The sequence below is a fragment of the Aythya marila genome (genome assembly GCF_965140915.1).
Source record: "Aythya marila genome assembly, chromosome: 2".
Lineage (NCBI taxonomy): Eukaryota > Metazoa > Chordata > Aves > Anseriformes > Anatidae > Aythya > Aythya marila.
The window spans coordinates 61125746-61143611 of record NC_139043.1 but is presented as its reverse complement, the minus strand read 5'-3'; the positions used below and the strand labels follow the sequence as shown (position 1 = coordinate 61143611).

The following is a 17866-nucleotide window of genomic DNA, read 5'->3' as shown; positions in this document are numbered from 1 at the left end:
GGTTTTAAAACCTAATTTTCCTACGTGAAATTGTTGCTTTTCATCACTTTGAATGGAAAATTTGAAGCAGTTGCACATAATTGTTTTTCTCTACATTCACAAACTTTATTTCTGCAAATTTTTTTTCTACTCACAGAACTTACAATAAAAGAGGAAATTATTTTCCTCCTTTTTCACTTTCATGGTTTATCTTTACCCTCATTTTTTTTTTCCCTAATGGGAAAAGTTTCTGTTGTGTTAATATAAACTTTTCAGTGCAACTCTTTGTTTTAGGCACCAACACAATATATTTTATTCTGTTATTCTTTCTCAGATAGGAGTTACAGAAAATTAGAAGGTTAATTTTTTTGATGTTTGTCCTGGGAACTTATTCTAGTGGTAACAAGCAAATTTGCAGGTTGCAGCACAGCAATATATGGGATATTTGTACTCATCTCTTGTAGTGCTAGTATGTTACATAGAAAGCCTAACATGCTCTAGGTGTGTGTGACAAGCAATGCTCCCACCTCGTGGTCAGATCATAACCCTGCGTTTCAATAACACATTCCTCTCTGCAGTGCAACAGCAAATAATATAATACAATATGGAATATAATGCAATATAATATAAGTGATATGATATAATTAATATAATATAATATAATATAATATAATATAATTTATAATATAAATCCTTTTGAATGTACATTCTCTGTGAAGAGTACATAGCAGGCTTAGCAGAAATTTAGACCTTAGCTTCTTTCGATTTTATTAAAATATGCTGTTACTTAACAGCAGTAAAAAGCCTTTCCTAAGGTTCAGTATGTTGCCCATGCCAACCCATAGAGCTGCCTTTTGGTCTTAATTTTTCTTTGAAATAATTCCTTGATTAGCAAGTGCAAAATTCGTTGATTAGAAGGGTAAAGTACAGGGCCTGTGATGGCAGAGTAGCTGGCACAGAGCATTGTTATCTGAAAATACCTTTGGTGTAAAAATTTTTTTTGAGAGAACTTGTAATGGTGGTGATGATTTACAATGTGATGATGGCTTCACATTTACTGCAAATACAGTTGAATTAACATGATTCTCCCCAGCTTCATTCAAGGAGAATGCAACTTTTCACAAAGCTGTTCAGCCAATTAGAAATTATCTGTCTTTGCAGCCATCTGCAGATAGAGTTTTCAGTAGGGCATTATATATGTTGATCTAGGCAAGACCAATGCATAGCAATGAACACTTGGACATCTGACAAAGTCCTGATCCTATAATCTGCATAATGCCAATGTTGTTTTAAATGAGGCTATGCAAGTGTATAAATGAACATTCACCTATATAGGTAAAAACATAGATTTCTGGTCATATACATAATAGAGCCATCTCTATTTCTATTCAGAAAGATAGGCTGATTTCTCCAGTACAGTCAGAAGAAAAAAGCCTGTTTCAGTTTGTAAGACAAACATACTGGACTCCTTTCTGTTATGTAGTGCTCTTGATATTGTATGTTAGAATCCAGCAGCAGTGGCAAACTGGAGTTACAATAGTTGAAGACTATTTCTAAAGACAATTTCCTTCCTTTTCTTCTTTTATGGCCTGTTATCTGAATTATGTTAGAGGTTATTGCCATAGGTCAGAAATTGGAGATCATTGTTCTACCGTCCTCTGGAAAAGCTTTCCTGAATGCATGAGGACATTTTCCAATCCAAAAGGATGTATTTCACCACAGCTTATCCCTGCTGAACAATTGCTCCATAGTAGTGCAATAAAGGATAGTTGGAGGGAGAAAAGCCTTCTGTTCTTTTAAAATCCTTTCTGTGCTCTTTTTTATTTTAAAATCCTTTCTGTGCTCTTTTTTAAAAAAATGAGTGTGTTCTGTTTAGCAAGTGACACCTAAGGCAAGTTGGAATTTGCATAGAGGGATGTATTCTGAGAAGCTTTTATGCAGTTTTAATATTAAATAGAAGATGAACATGATGTGATGCGATCTTTGAAGCTAAATGCAAAATACATGTTAGCATCCTCACTTCAGGAGTATTACATCACCATGCATGCATACTTGATGAGAATACAGGGAAGGCATGGAGAGCTACCTTGCATAAATATGTGTATGTTTTTGCAAGTTGTTTGTTTCACGACTGTATGTGTAAATCTTATGGAAAGCACCTGGTTTTTCTTTGAGACTTTCATGTGTCTCTTTTTTGGCTTCTTTTCCAGGAGCATAGTTCAAGCCATGCCATGTATTTAGGAAGTCCTTAGGACTTGGTACAAAAGCTTGATTGATTTTTACTTCTGCTTTACATAAAGTCACAGAATGTGGATTGTGTGACAAGTTGCAAACTCAGACGTGGCATTTGGTTTAATTTCAGATTCATGTGAATATTTGGAGTATCCAGATGAATGGTGTAAAAAAATCAGTAGGTACCTAAGTGTGTTTTTGAATAGCTAACTTCACAGGGAGCATTTTCAGGTTACCTTTTATTCTTTGGATGTAGTTCCATTCAGAGATAGCTCCTCAGGGATAACATCCACAGCACTAGAGGTATAGTGGAAACGTGTAACTTGTGCAGTACATTGTGGAAATTCATCCTTGATTTTGCACCATCAACCATTTTATTGCACCATTCAGGGAGTGGAGCTATGATCTTGCTTCTGTTATAGTCCTTCTTATCCCATTTAGGATAATTTGCATGTGCAATGATGTGTAGAAAGTTTTACTTCAGCAAGAGGCCAGTCCTTCTTGCTCTCTCCCTCCATAAACTTACGTTAAATCCAGTAACAATCAGGCCTCTTTTTTTCCCTGTGCAACACTTAGTCACAAAAGAGAAACAAGATCATTTCTTATGGGAATGTTTGAAGGGAAGGAAAAATATTAAATAGCTCCTCAAAAGGTTAGTGATCTTTAGATTTACCTTGTCTGTTCCACATGGGACAACTAGTTTCCAACTTGAGCAGACCAGATATAGGTATCCTACTAAACAAGGACTCAGACAAGGTAGTTTAAGTGGAAGCATTAAGAAGAGGGAAGAAATCAACAGAATGGAAATCCAAAGGTAAAGACTCCCCTCTATAAACTGCCAGCTGAGTGCTTGGTGGGTGGGTACTTTCCTGACCTCTGCTTTGTGCGCCTGGTCTCTCCATGGTGCAGAGGCAAAGAGACATTAGTCCCTTGGACTGACAGTATTTGAGTATGTCCTGTTCAGTTTGCAGAAGCTGGACAAAAAGGAGAGTCACTTTACAGGTTAGTTTTTTGATACTCTAATACCCTAATAGCAACCTTTATTATTTATTACCATTAATCAGTCCATCTCTAGTTTCATTCTTTTCTCTGCTTCTGAACTGCTTCTTAGGTATTCTTAATATCATAACCTGGGAGTTGTTGAAAGAATCTTTCTTTTCCTATCCACGCCCCATGCACCAAAAAAAAACACTCTCCAACTTTTTTTTCTTGCCAAGAGAGAAAGAAAGCAATTACTTCTGTCTGACCCAGAGCTAAGAATTATCCTAATTTTTCAGTTTAGTCACTCAATCAAAGAAGCAATTATTTGCTCAGTGCTAATTACAAAATTCTTACTCGTATCTTTGCCTGAAAACTTTGTTGGCTTCAATTATCATTCTGTCTATGCAGCTCATCCCTCTTGTGACTTGAAAAGCACTAAGGTTTTAGTTTGCATCCATAACAGAACAGGTTTTTATGAAAAACACGATCTAGCATTTACCACAAACGTGTTCAGAGGTTTGAGTTATTTTTGCTTATCAAATATACAATAAGATTTTGCACTTTTTCCTGTAGGCTTCTTTGCACAGTGAGTTTTTAATTTATTTCCTACATGCCTTATTAGGAAATTCAAACATATTTGGTGTAACCAAACTTTTGCCAATGTATCCATTGCTCTTTTCTCTGTAGTTAAGTATCTCTATAAGGTACTAGTAATCATACAACATATGTTAAAACAAAACTAATCTTTTTCTTACATCACTGAAATGATTTCAGGTCAAGCGTAATGCAAGCTGTCAAGCAAACATAAAATTCAAGATCAGTGTGAACAGGAATTGAAATTGTTTGAAGTCATGAATGATTTAAGGATAATTATGTGCCAAAACTCAAAAATCAGAATACCTTCTATGCTAATGTCTTTCCCCCTCAGCAACATAAATGTTAAGCACTTGGGACATCTGCTAAATTAGAATGATGGTATTTAAATTCAGTTACAAAACAGGTATTTAAAATTTTCTCCCAACAGTATTTATATATTTCTTTCCTTTGGTTTAAACAGGACTCATGCACCTTCGAGTAATATTCTGTTCCCTTTGGAAAAAATAATCATTACAAAATTTCTCATCCATTAAAAAGACAGATAATGGAGATGAACTAACTTGTAATACATATCTGCTTTTTATTTCACTGATCTTCTGAACTTTGTTTCTTAGGCCTCATTCATCTCTGATGCAACAGAAGCGAGAGAATAGCATAACTATGCAGAATTTACTTCTTCTTCTTGTTAATTTTATTTAAAAATGCTTTCAAAATGGTTTAAACAGGAGAAAGAATCATCCAGTAATGAGAACTGAGCACTCAGATTTTGGACATCTTCCTTTTATTCAGAGCTCCAGGAGCAGCTGTAAAAGTGCTTTTCAGACAGGGACATGTACATCTGAGCACATTTTAACATTCAGGGCGACAAGAAATAACCAGGCTTTTGGGGATGTGCATGTAAAATGAAGGGGTCACTCCTGCAAGATGCTGAGTGAGTCAACAAAAGAAATTAAACAGATGACAGGGTACCATGGAAATTGTTTAGTGATCTGTTCCACCAGCTGAAAATACTTTCACTGTTTGTAGTATTAAGGATAACTTCCTTTTGGATTATGGGTTATTTGAGACACATTTACTCATACTGTTATTTCCCTTCATTTTGCACTGCATCAGTAGTAATCATTTTATGACATCGGTTACCATACAACAATTTGTCATTTTTGTTGTCATTTCCCCCAGTGCCTCGATAGAGCAGAATGAGGGGAGAGAACAGGCTTTGAATTAGTATTATTCTAAAAAACCTAGGCTTATCTGTTGTGCTTAAAGTTTATTGTATTTGAAGTGTCAGAAATATAAGTAAGAAGTGGGTTTATAATCCAAATTTTAAGCAGTCTGAGTATTTCTAAACTTCCAGGAATGCTGGAAATTTGGGGAAAAAATGAGTCTCAGGAAAGAGCTTCATAGAAATGTGATGTTTGATGCAAGTTTTTACTTGTTTGGGAAATTCTAAATTTTGTTTAAAAATTTGAGCACTTGATTATTTTTTTTTTCAGTTTATGCAATATTTTAAAATCTGTTGTGAGAGATTTTGTTTTGATTTCTTTTAAATAAATGAAGGTAGAGACTACTTTCAAATACGATATCAGCTTTCCTATGAATACTCAATGTTGATGGCTCAGACCAAAAGTCTCTTTAGCTCTCCATCATCTACTTTACAACATTTCATAGCAGAGATTTTAATGAAGAAATTATAAAAACAGAGCAATACCTTCCTTCTGTAACTTTGTCTTCCTCAAAGGAACAAGGTAGAGAACAAATCTTTGACTTGAATAACCTCTGATGTATTTTTTTCCATTACTTTGTCTAATTATCCTTTGAGTCCTGGTACACTAGTGTACTGGGCACTCTGAGGCAACACAATTTAAAATTTAAGTGGGCATTATATGAAAAGTCACATCTTTTTATTTGTTTCAAGTTTACTGCTTGATAATTTCATTTGATAACCCCCTTCCTGCACTATAAAAAGCAGTGAATAACTGTTTCCTATTCACCTTCTCAATGCCTATCACATTTTCATTTGCCTTTTATTATATTCTTCCCACAGCTCTCCCTTTTCAGGCTATAGAGTCATTATGCACATAAACTTTGCATATTTAACTTTGCTTCAGGTGAAACCCCTCTGATATCTGCTGTTTATGTTAGAACATAAAACTGACAGTCAGTGTTATGCACTATTGTTACTAGGATGCAATGATTTTAATAGAAATGAGAAAACCTGTAGGGTTCTTTTTTTCCCCCAAATTTTCAAGAACAAAGTATACAAAAATCAAAAATGTTCATTTAAAAGTAATTGTATGCTGACATTTTTGGTTGCTATCTTTATGATTTCGTATCATAAAAGCATGACAAGTCACCCCTGTAGGGGGTTAAATAAGGATGAATACTACTAACTGAGGCTCTCTTCCTCAGGTTTTTCCATGATTAAAATACAAACTCAAAAATACATTGGGGCAATAGTACCTCAAGGGCAAAGTTATTTGTCAGTGTGGTGGGGTTCTGCTATCCTGTAGAAGTGTTCATACAGCCTGCCAAAAAGATAAGTATTTACACATGCTAAACACTTCTTTTTCACAAATGAATTGCAAGGTTGCCACAATCCTCTTAGAATGTCTGAGTGTATAATCCTGGATGGCTGTGATATCATCTTGTGCTTCCCTCATTATCAAAAATGGTTGTAACGTTTAAGGAAAATATTTGAGAAACATATTTGAGAAAAGCAAATAGAAACAATGGAATAACCTCACAAATTTGATGTTCACATTGGAAGTGGTCTTGGTGCTTTCCAATGGAAAAAACATACAAACAAACAAAACCACTAAATCCTTATTCCACATCACACTGCCCTGCAGCCTACATTCAGCATTCAATTTTTAGGAGATAAGATAGCAGAATTTTCTTTTAAATGAAACTTGGATACCGTGGGGCTCAGTCTTGTCTTCACAGCATACCCCTGCATGGGAGGACACGGGGAGTGTCTTGAGCTCTCTACGGGAAGCACTTTGTTTTCAGCAGCTCGGGAGGAAGGGATGGAGGGAAAGGGCAAGCGCTTGGCTGGATTGGCAGAGCAGCCACCTTCAAAAACAGTACAGAGAGAGGTCAGCCGTATACTTCCAGCTGGCCCAACCAGCACAGTGCCTGAGATGTGTGCTTGGAGAGGAGCATGAGTCATTACAGAGCAGGTGTAGTTCCTGAGTCAGTCTAAACTCTCACCTCAGCCGAAATGCATCTGGGGCTCTGTTCCTGTTTTCCAACTGGGTAGCAGATTGTGCAAGTTTGCATTAGACAGGCATAATAAATGCCAACTGTTAAAATAGGTAGTTCTTGCAAGGCCTTGGACTCCAAAACATTTGTTTTATCACAAAAATAGAGACATTTGTGTGAGACAATAATAGAGACAATTGTGTGAGATTAACCACTGATTGTGCAAAATGGACAGCCAGCTTCCTTGCTGTACAGATACAGTTGCATGCTGTGTGAAGGAAAAGACAATGTAGTATATTTTCACTTTGGTATGTCAGACTATATAGTAAAATAGTAAATATATATATATATATATATATATATATATCCCAAAGAGCGCATGTTAAAATGCCCTAGTGTTAACTACAAGCTGATGGCAGAAATGGACTTCATATTCTTGCAGTGGGATCTGGTATCTCGTGAAGAGCTGTAGAAGTCATTGGCATTTCGTTTGTGATCAAGGGGAGGGCCAATAGTCAACCCTGACAAACAAAATAAACTCAACAGTGACACTGAAGGACAGAGACATGTATTCAGATGAGGCTGTTTCAGTTAATGAATTTCAGTATATGCCAAGTGATCTACAAGTCTTCCAGTGTACAGAGCACTGAGTATTTATTCTTTTTCCTCTTTCAATTACCTCTGTTAATATGTACTAATATTTGCACTGGATCTATTGTGCTGAAATGAAAAAGAGGCTGAATCATATCCAAAGTTAAGGTAGTTTTAGGGAACCTATATTGTATCCAAAGGGAAACTCGGCCAGCAAGCCAAAACATTTGCTTCACCAAGTAGAAAAACAATTTAAAGCAAATGCTGTATTGGAATGTTCTCATTGAAGCTGATGATGTGGCTGACAGAAGCAAAAGGCAATATATGACTCAGTTCTCTGCAGGGAACTTCTAAAGTCTAGAAGAAAACATCACATTTATCCCTGTTTCATTAAAAGGGATAGGAGGAGTTAAACATCTTGTAAGTACAGATAGCATAAGAAAGGGAGACTTTGGTGGTACTTCGAGCTCTGCTTCAGATTCCTGCTGTGATTCAGCAAATCTTTTAAAAGATTCAGAAATAATGACCAAAGCTGTCATTTACTCCACTTACTGGACATGTTCCAAATGATTACCTTTCCTTCTGGATCAGTATCTTCTCTTTTAAATATATCTAATTATACATCTCGCAGGATTATTATGATCCTGTTAATGACAGTAAATCAGGCCGAACTTTTTAGAAGGGATACATCAAGAAAGTGCAGCACTATTGTTATGGATGCTGCTATAACACTGAAGATTACACTGTCTGTAGTGCTGGCAGTGTGACAGCTCAGTCTAAATAAATCCGACGAAATGCTAAAAGCTTAATTCTTCACAACAGTGTCTTTAGACTCACATCAGTGAGCAAGATATTGTTGTAGCAACTTACAGGGGACCATCCTGAAAGAAGAACCCCTGCTAACTACATGGTAGAAGAAAATGATACCAAGTCGAGCCACTGCTATACATCAGAGATGATGCAATCTAGCAGCAAAATCTTAGATATTTGTTTTGTCTTTTTGCCTTTGCTTAAATAAATAAATAAGCCAAAAGCATGTTCTTGAAGACAAGAGAAGCTGGTTTTCTGAAAGGGACACAAAGAGATTTTTATATGATCCCATTTTCAGAGGCATGCACAGCCTTGCAGGTAAATTCCATCTGTCCTTGGATTGAGACAACTTGCCTGAGAGATTCTTTCAAATGCACTTTCAAACTCTGCTGACATAAATGTTGTTGGAGTAACAGTAGCTAAGCAGAGTGCCAGGCATACTCAAAGAAACTGGCTTGGCCAATATAGAATAAAATATTCGTGTTCCTATTGGAAGCTTTTCCAGAAGATTCCTCAAGAAGGGTGTGAGGAAGGATTCTTGCCCATATTTCTTCTTCAAGGCAATTTATTCATTGTGAAGATTCCTTTGTGGCATAACTATAGAAATCAACCTATCATTATTCAGGTTAACATTAGTCAAATATAGCCTAATTCTGAGGCCAGGGGATTTGTTTGTATTTACCCAAAGAGTTAATTCTATTAGCTCCATTTAATCATTCTACGTTTCTGAAGAGATCAAGGAGTTTAATTATCTAAGGCAAATATAAGCTCCTAAGTGCGTCCTGAATATTTTATATCGTATCTTTGCTGTGAGAGATGGTTTCATAAATAGCTTGTCCCTAGATACCTGATTTGTACAAGTTCCTTGTATAGGAAGACAGCCCGTTATTACACTATGGCTAGGAGTAATACTGACAAGCTTCTCCTCACAGGGATGTTTTTCCTTCTGTTGTGAATGCGTAGCTCTGATAGTGTCTTTTGCTGTCATTTGCTCCTAGATGTCATACTCAAGAACTTATTAGACTTTATTTGGGCTGAATACTCTCAATGAGAAGATGCCTTCTCTCCATCAACATGTGTTTTGATATTGTGTATTGTTTCCGTATTTTCTAGTCAACACCTACAGATATTATACAAAGATTGGCGACATTACTCACTACCCTGGGCAAATAGTTGCTGGAGATCAGCAAATTGCAACCAAATTTACACAGCATCATAATTGGATCAGAGGTGCAGTTTTGCACTTACTGTATTAAGTCAGTTTTCTGTTACAGACAAGTCAAGCAGAATGTAATATGCATATCCTTAGGTCTCAAACACCCATCCATCCTGGAGGCTCTGCTTTTCATTGCAAACTACTTGGGAGACAGGAGCTTTTTAAAAAATAGTATGCTTTTGTGTTTGGAGCATTTTCTTTTTATCACCCCAAACCATATGTACAACGTTGTTGCTTTTATGACCAAAAAAGTACTGAAATAGCTAGTGAGCAAGGGTAATCATAGAGCTCTAAAGCAAAGAAACTTACTGGGACCTCTTGATCTAAGCAGGATGACTTCTGTTACACAATCACAACATTGTCAAAGGTTTGATTTCTGCTGGATTAGTCATAGAGCAATGGATTTCACTTTGTGTAAGACAAAATTATATTTCCACGCAAGTCAATAAGAGGCACAGATTTCATGCAACTCACCTTGCAGCCTTTCAACCGTTAAGCAAAACTACAGTGCTTCGAGGGAATGAGTCTGTCTAAACTGATACCCTTCATTTTCTCTCCCAGATCACCTGCTCCTTGGACACAGGGAAGAAAGGCAGCATTTGACACTTTCCTTTTTCTTTTTTTTTTCCAGATACAGAAGAGTAAAAATATATATATAAAAAAAAAGAGACTGCAAATTTCTTTCATCATTTTAGCTGAGCTTCTTCATTCCTGTTCTCCTCCTCCTTCCGCAAAGACCAGTTTCTGAGGAAGGCGTTAAACAACTTCCAAAACACTCCTCCTCCCACTGGCTACTTCACAGCTAATGACTCCGGGTTCTAGGGTGGGGGCCTTGTTTTGGGGGATCAGATTTATTTTTGTTTGTTTGTTTATGTATGTGTGCATTTTTTGTTGTTTTGGGGAGATTTTTTTTCTTTAAAAGAAAAAAAAAAATCTGGTGATTTCCTGATGCAAATGGTTCCATTTTCTGGACAGGTGGAGCTCATAGATGAGTCATCTTTGAAAAATAGTATTGCCCTTTGCTATGTCTCAGCTTGTGAAACCAACATTAGGATGATGCAAAAGAATTTCAAACAAATGAAAACTTCCCTTTTACTCTTTTTCTTTTTCCCCAAGAGTTTTTTTTTTCCAATTCCTGGTAGACAGAATTTGACATCAGTTTTACCCTTGCCTTAGAAGATTTTACGTGTAAGAATGGTTAATTTGTAGAGTCAATCTACCATTTGTTAAGATTTGATGTTATTCATGGATGATACAATGATAAGCAAAATATTTTTGCTTCTAAACAGCAGGCAGACTCACTCAAGCCTTGATTTTATTGTGTTTTTGCAGTTAGTAAAATGAAAGAAATAATCAATGAAAGTGATATTCCCTTAGGGCAAATTTTGTTGTCAGGCTCTGACAGTATGTACTAATGTACTGCTTGATGTGCCTGCTTTGACTTGAGATTACAGATAATGAGCTGTTTCCCACATTTGTTCATTGGCTGTCAGTGACCACACTTTGTCTGGCCTGAAGATCTAAGAGAAGAAGGGCAGCAGGGAATCACACAGATCAATTCTTACTTTCATCTCAGTGTGATATTTCTTTCATCACTGACTGAATGGACAGGACAAAGGAAGGAAAAGCATGGCTGGAGAAGTATGGACAAACAAAAACAAAATGAGAAAATGTGTCCTAAATACACTGCTGGAGTCAGTGAATCACTGTCTCACTAACTCTAACTCTTTGTGGAGTTAGACATATGGACAGGAGCCATCATTTTAGCCCACTTTAGAGAAAAAAATGTTAAAAAACTCACTCAGGCCTTGATTCAGGAGGGTATATTTTTATGAGAAATGTGTAATATATGTAAGTAAGTGCTTTTCTGGATTGGAATCTTAGTAAGGATCCAGTTAATTGTGAGTAATTTTATCTGTCCATGTGGAAATCAAGACGCACATGCAATCACATACAGTTGTTTTCTGCATAACATCTTTTCACTCAGGATATGGTCTTGCTGTGTTAGTCATGTATGTATTCTGCAATGAATCAGACTGCTGTCATGGCTCTTTGCTATGTGGAGAACATGCAAAACATTAGCTTAGGAGGGCCACACTTTGGTGTTTCCTTTTCATATTCAAAAGCACAGGACTTCACCACCAGCCTATATTAGAGCTTGGACCTCTGTTCCTGCTTAAAATGCGCATGTACAGGGACAAGCTTCACATAACACTAGCAAAAATCACAGCAGTCAGCTCAGCGTAAATCTGCATCTAAACATGAATACCTTCTCACTCAGGAGTGTTTGTATTTGGGGTTTTAATTATCGAGTCTAGAGACATTTTGGGTTCTTTTATTGGACACCAGAGTTTGATCAAAGCCAGAGGCTTAGATTAGGTTCATGCTGTGAAAAGGTTGCACTTAAATCACATATTTTCAGAAGGCAGATGTACAAAAATAACAGTTCTTAGATCTCACCATTGGCATCACTCTACCAGCTCATTTGAATAAAATAAATATAAAGGCACATAATGTTCCCAGTATTGAGCTCCTGCTTCAGTGGTAGCCCTGTATGCCTTCCAGGGTAGATTTTGTGAAAAAAGAAGGGGTGCTATTAGGTGGTACCGAGCACCCCAGTCAGTGTGACAGGGAGAGCGCTGTGCCACCACGCAGCACTGTCCCACCTCCTCTTTCCCCCCACCATCAGCATTCATCCCTTGGTTAAGTTCGGTAGACTATGACTTCCAGCCTGGACCAGGCTCTGTGAAGGGACATCACTGATTAAATATCAATAATGCAGAATGGAATACTGCAGCAATGACTCAGTCCCAGCTTTGTCAGACTCCTCCCTGAAGTCAGGGAGAACATATTGTGACCAAGAGTTTGGTCAGAGGTGCAGGATGATTTAGTCAATACTTTCTAAGTTAGCTTTACCTAACATACTGTGACTAAAGATGCCTTAGTCGTGCACAGAAGAATAATTTTTAAAATAAATCTAAATCTTTTTCTTCATCTGCTTCTGTTTTTTTTTTTTTTTTTTTTTTTTTTTTTTTTTTTTTTTTCTGGGACTAACTTCTTTCAGATAGCAAAGCAAGACTGCTTAATTCACAGCTGGTCAGTTCTTGTTCCTTATGAATTGGCACAAAGGTATGAGGTCAATCTGGAAAATATTTTTCCTGGATTGCCAGGGTTATTTGCCACTGGCAGGAGCTAATAAGGGAAGTGGCAGATGTACTGCTGCTCAGGGACTGCAGATCAGAATTGGATGCCAATCTAGAAAAGATGCTGTAGTCAGAGAGAGAAGTTACTGATCTCAGCACACAGGTGTGCAGTAAAATGTTTTGCAATATACAGTTAGCCAGTCACAGCTAGCTTTAACATTTTCCTGCTCTTTTAAATTCTTCTGAATTTGGTACAGTGGATTATTAGCATTTTTTAGATTTTTTTTTTAATTGTCACTTAAAAAAATCCCCATGAAGTCTTTTCTATTAGCTTGGAAATATACAAAGTGAAAGTGAAATCTAGGAACTGAGATCCTACGAAGACAGTAGGCCAGATGAAAGTATCTCATGGAGTCCCATCCCAGATCACACCTATATTACCATACCCAGACCCCCCTGCCTCCCTGGAACACTCTGCAGCATTGTGCTCGTGCATTGGGAGCCAAGGAATGGTATGTTTAGACACCTCCCAGTTAAACTAGAGATCAGCCACTGTGCAATTGTGTAAAAAATAATAAAAGTGAAAAGAAAAAATACAGAACTGCTTTCTCTTATTTTATTCCATGAAAGAAAAAAAAAGAAGGAAAAAAAAAGAGAGAGAGGAAAACAATTAGGTCTTTATCTGCTAATGTCATGGACTATGTTTATAAAGAGTGAGAAAGGATTTCTGTTGTTGCATCCTTACCTAATTTTTGCCTGGATGTATAGAAATTATGTTTTTCGATGCCTTCCTTTTAGATGCCTCAGTTAGACTATACAATTAATGAATAATACAGAAATGTTGCAAATATAGGACCCATACTGCTGGCCCCAGGCTGAAAACCTACAAAATTTTTTGGGAGGTCCTACTGGTAGGCACCAAGCATCCTGGTGTCAGAGTGCATGTAACGAGCTGGGAAGCTGTGTGATAAAGATGGCATGCTTCCACCTCTATGTGGGGGTGGTTGGTGCTCTTGGAAAATTCTTCCCTGCTGGAAGGGTACCAGGCATCTTTTACATCCCCAAAACTGTTGTGTAATATGAGAGGGTGAATCCAGACACTTCTCCCCATTAAGATAAGCAGGTAGCCTTGTCGGTGTTTCCTTCTTTAACTGGCACTGGTGTTTGGGGAATTAGCAGGTATTTGATTCATGGTGATCATGGTGATCAAGCACTACTAGTGTTTGAACTCCTGGACACACTATAATTAAATAAACAAACAAAAAAGTGTTATTCCTTTAAAAAAAAAAAAAATCAATTATACTGTTCATTATTTATGTAGCTCAAAGGGTAGCAGTTCTCTGTTCTGCACTCAATCAGTGATTTGAACTGTTGGTTTGCATGACAAATATGCAAGAATTGTTCACCTTTGTGGAAGAAGGGATTTGTTTGCCTATGATATACTCTCTCAAAATTTGTTAACTAGCTTTCCTTACAAACTATGGTCAGATTTTTGTGTTTCCTTATAAAAAGATGATGGGTATCACCATTTTTTTCCATTTTAGAGAAGCAAGATAGATGCCAGATGCCAACTTATTTTTATTTTTTTTTCCTGGTGTCAAAATAAATGGCAGATGAAAAAAAAATATATATATATATATTTTCTATTTTAGATTTAATGTGTTTCAGTGTAGTCAATCTAAGCAGCCTGATGCTTGTCTAAAAGTGCAATCTTCTGTATAGCTTTGGCTGGTATATGTATACACTACATATTAGTGCAGTAGGAGGTTTAGCAGCAGAATGAATCTTGAGGTCTCTTCCAACCTAGAAAATTCTGTGAAATCTGTGAACCTGGTTCCTGATGGGTGAATGAAAGAGGCAAATTCCATTTGTCTCAAAGTTGCTTTTTTCCAAACAGAATTTTTGTGATTGGAGAGAACCTTTCCAAAATGTGGTTGGTTATGCCAGAGAAAAATGGTATGTGGTGGCATTTTTACAAACTACCACTTGAATATGCAAATGTTTGCTTATGTACATACAAAGTCTTACAAGCTAAGTCTGGAAGAAAAAAAATATTTCAGACAACGTTGGTTGTAGTGCTGTGCAAAGCTGCTTTATTATCAGAAGTTTCATGAGCTTGCCTAGCTGAAGACAACAAGAAGCACTTTCATTGTTAGTCCTTGCAAATTCTGCAATGGGTCTGTTTTTTAATTAAAAAGCATAGTAATCCATTCAAATTGGAAATGATGGAAACTGACAACACTTTTGTAGCCTCAACTAGAATTAACAAGCCCATCCCTATGAATTCAGGAGATAGTCTTAAACATTTCTTATTGGCTCCTTTCTCCTCCGAGTTTATTCTACAATATTGAACCTCATCCTGATGATCTATACCATATGTTAGCCATTTATGCTCAGCAAATGACAGCATAATCAAGTGCTTCTCTTTTACTCTCTTTTAATCCATCACCTCACACAATAATTAAAAACCACAGAACCATTGCTTTTGCATGTGCTGGACCAGTGCTAATCTATCTCAGAAGTGATGTCTGAGCATCAGCACTCGAAAACAGGAATGCCCTCACTGAGGACGAGAGCAAGCCCTGATGACACAGCCTCTGTGCAAATTGCTGCGTGGATCTGGCCAGGCAGAAGGGAGGGAAGAATGCTTTCACATTTTAAGGTGCATATTCTGCTCCCTCTGAAGTGGGTGCAGAGCTCTATCCCACTTGTGCCACCTGCAGCATGAGCAGGTCTACTCCCATCTCAGTTTAGTGGCAGATGTGTGTCCTAACACGGTGGTCTCCCTACTTCCATGGGCACAGAGGTTTTGCAATCCTGGCCAACCCTATTTTGGATTACTGATCACAGATCTGATTACTGTGCTCAAAGTAAGAGCATAGCAGATGACTGCTGCTGATGCCACCATTTTCTATTAAAAAGAAACATGGGCCGGGCATTTCCATTTGTTGAGCCCGCCCTCTCTTTGTTTCAGCATCCCTTTTTCACCATGAACAAGCACGGACAGTTCTCACCTGTGCCCAAGCAGGACTGTGACACGTTATCAGCCAGCTATGTCTGGCTTCAAGGCACCAGCTCTCTCTGTTCTGGTGACTTGATCACAGAGTAGAAAGAAACAGAGCCACTTCACACCAGCTGGCTCTCGACTTGAATCACGGCTTCCCAGTCCAGAGCTCAGTTTTAGCAGAGTTACACTAATACCTAAGCACACCACAGCACTCACAGCACTCACAAGCCTCACAGCATACTCTTGGCATTTTGTATTCTTTTGATTTCTTCTAAGTGCATATGTGTCAACTGCTGTGTACTTGTCACAACCCCAGATTTAGAAGCTATCCAGTGGTAGGAGGAATATATGTATCCCATTGTCTCTGCTGGTGGTTGTAGGAGTGCATCTATTAAACAAAACTACTTACGGCCATTGGCGTTTTCTAGTGATAAAACCTCGCTGTAGATTGACAGAATGAGCATTTTCCTTTTCTTCTTGCTTGGATGATATTTTTATACAATTTTATATGCAATTTTTAAAAATATTTGCTATTTTTATTGTAGGGTTCTGGTTGGGGTTTTACCAGCCCTTCTGGTTGTCTACAGGCCCAGATTCTAACAGAAATATTTTCCTTCCCTTTTCTCCTCTCCCTTCTTCTCTGATAGACAAAAGCCATTGCATTTGCAACATCAGCTTAGAGCAAAATAACACCTAGGGCCTGATCACTCTTTTAGTTGCACTGAAATCAAAGGAAGCTGCATGCAGAGTACTGCCAGCCCCACTGCAGCATCTGGGGCCAAAGACTAAACAACCAAGACTTGTACAGCTCATTAAAAGCAGGGTGGTTCTGTGTAAAGCCATTGCACCAAGGTAGTGCTGTCTTCCTTTGCTGTGGTAGGAGTTGCTTCCACCACAAAAAGATGATATCTTTCTCTTTGCTATTGTGATGCTACTTCTTGCAGCCATGTGAATGAGTAGGCACTTCCATCAAAGGCATCCTCAGCACACTGACTGCCTTCAGCAGGGAGGAAGAGTGACCATTATGGCTTATCTGTGACAGTAGATTTCACTGCTCTGTGGTTAGAAATTCAGTGACAGGTCCTAAATAAAGTTAAGAATAATCAAACGTATTGGTAGGAGGGATAAGGGGAAATTAACCAAATTCAAGGATCTTGGTCTAGTAAAATAACCTTTTCTCAGCTGCAGGGAATTCTATGTATGAAGCTGAACATAAACTTTAGAGTGTGTTTGTATTAGCAGAAATGATAATGGAGATACCTTTCTTCAACTGAACTACAATGAAAAATAGACACCTGTTCTCTAACATTTTTCAAGGAAGAAAGAGGCAGGTTGTTATGCTATTTTGCACCAGGGTATGGAAAACAAATTACCTTCCATGCCCAAAGTAAAACTCCATGCTAGTTTGCTCCTGGGACTGGGAGGGTTGGGTAATGAAAAAACCTATTTGGTTTGATAAGATTCACAAGGGAAAAAAAATGCAAAACTGAAATGAATCATGCCATGTAATGCAAGTATTCTCAAATGTTCTGAGAATAATTTTAAACAATATGTATTTATTGTTAGTTCCTTATTTGAAAGAGGAGGCTTGTGGTCTCTTAAATGTATAAAGCATTTTTCAACATTCCAATTTTTCTGTAACTGAGTCCATATATGTTCATCCTGTTACCAAATAAAAGCAATGAGGTCTCCACTCCATTTGAATTAAAGTTGCAGAAGGGTTCATTTTGTTCTGGTGCTTTCTACATATGGTCCAGGCATGACACTTGCCATTTGCTTTCCAGCATCCAGCTCCCCGTAGAGTAATAGTAATAATTAACTTTTTTTTTCTAAGCATAGTGGGAACATTGCTTGGACTTCATCCATTGTTCACCACAACTCTCTGTGAGGAGGAGTTAATGGCATTACCTCATTTCTAAACACATTCTCAAACCTGTACATGTTTGAAGATTACATGTGTCATCCTCGCTGCTCCCCCTTTCTCCAGGTGGCAATGTCCTCTGTCTGTCATAAACCTTGATTTTAGTCTTCCTTCTTGCACTGCCAGTGTCTGCATATCAATATACGACATGTTCCTGAAATCAGAGATGCTGTGGGAGCATGTACTCA

General features: G+C 37.6%; 1 protein-coding gene across 9 annotated transcripts in view; it reads left to right on the top strand.

Moving 5' to 3' along the window:
• PDE1C (phosphodiesterase 1C) overlaps positions 1–17866 on the top strand; it is a 311425-nt gene that overhangs the window by 281365 nt on the left and 12194 nt on the right. Inside the window, exon 18 of one of the 9 annotated variants that reach the window (XM_082755216.1) lies at positions 10239–17450. The exons of the other annotated variants lie outside the window; for them this stretch is intronic. Within the exon in view, the coding sequence (XP_082611342.1) occupies positions 10239–10252 (14 nt within the window). The 3' untranslated portion in view covers positions 10253–17450. Of the gene's footprint in view, positions 1–10238; positions 17451–17866 lie in introns of those variants that run through there. 9 annotated transcript variants of the gene reach the window in all.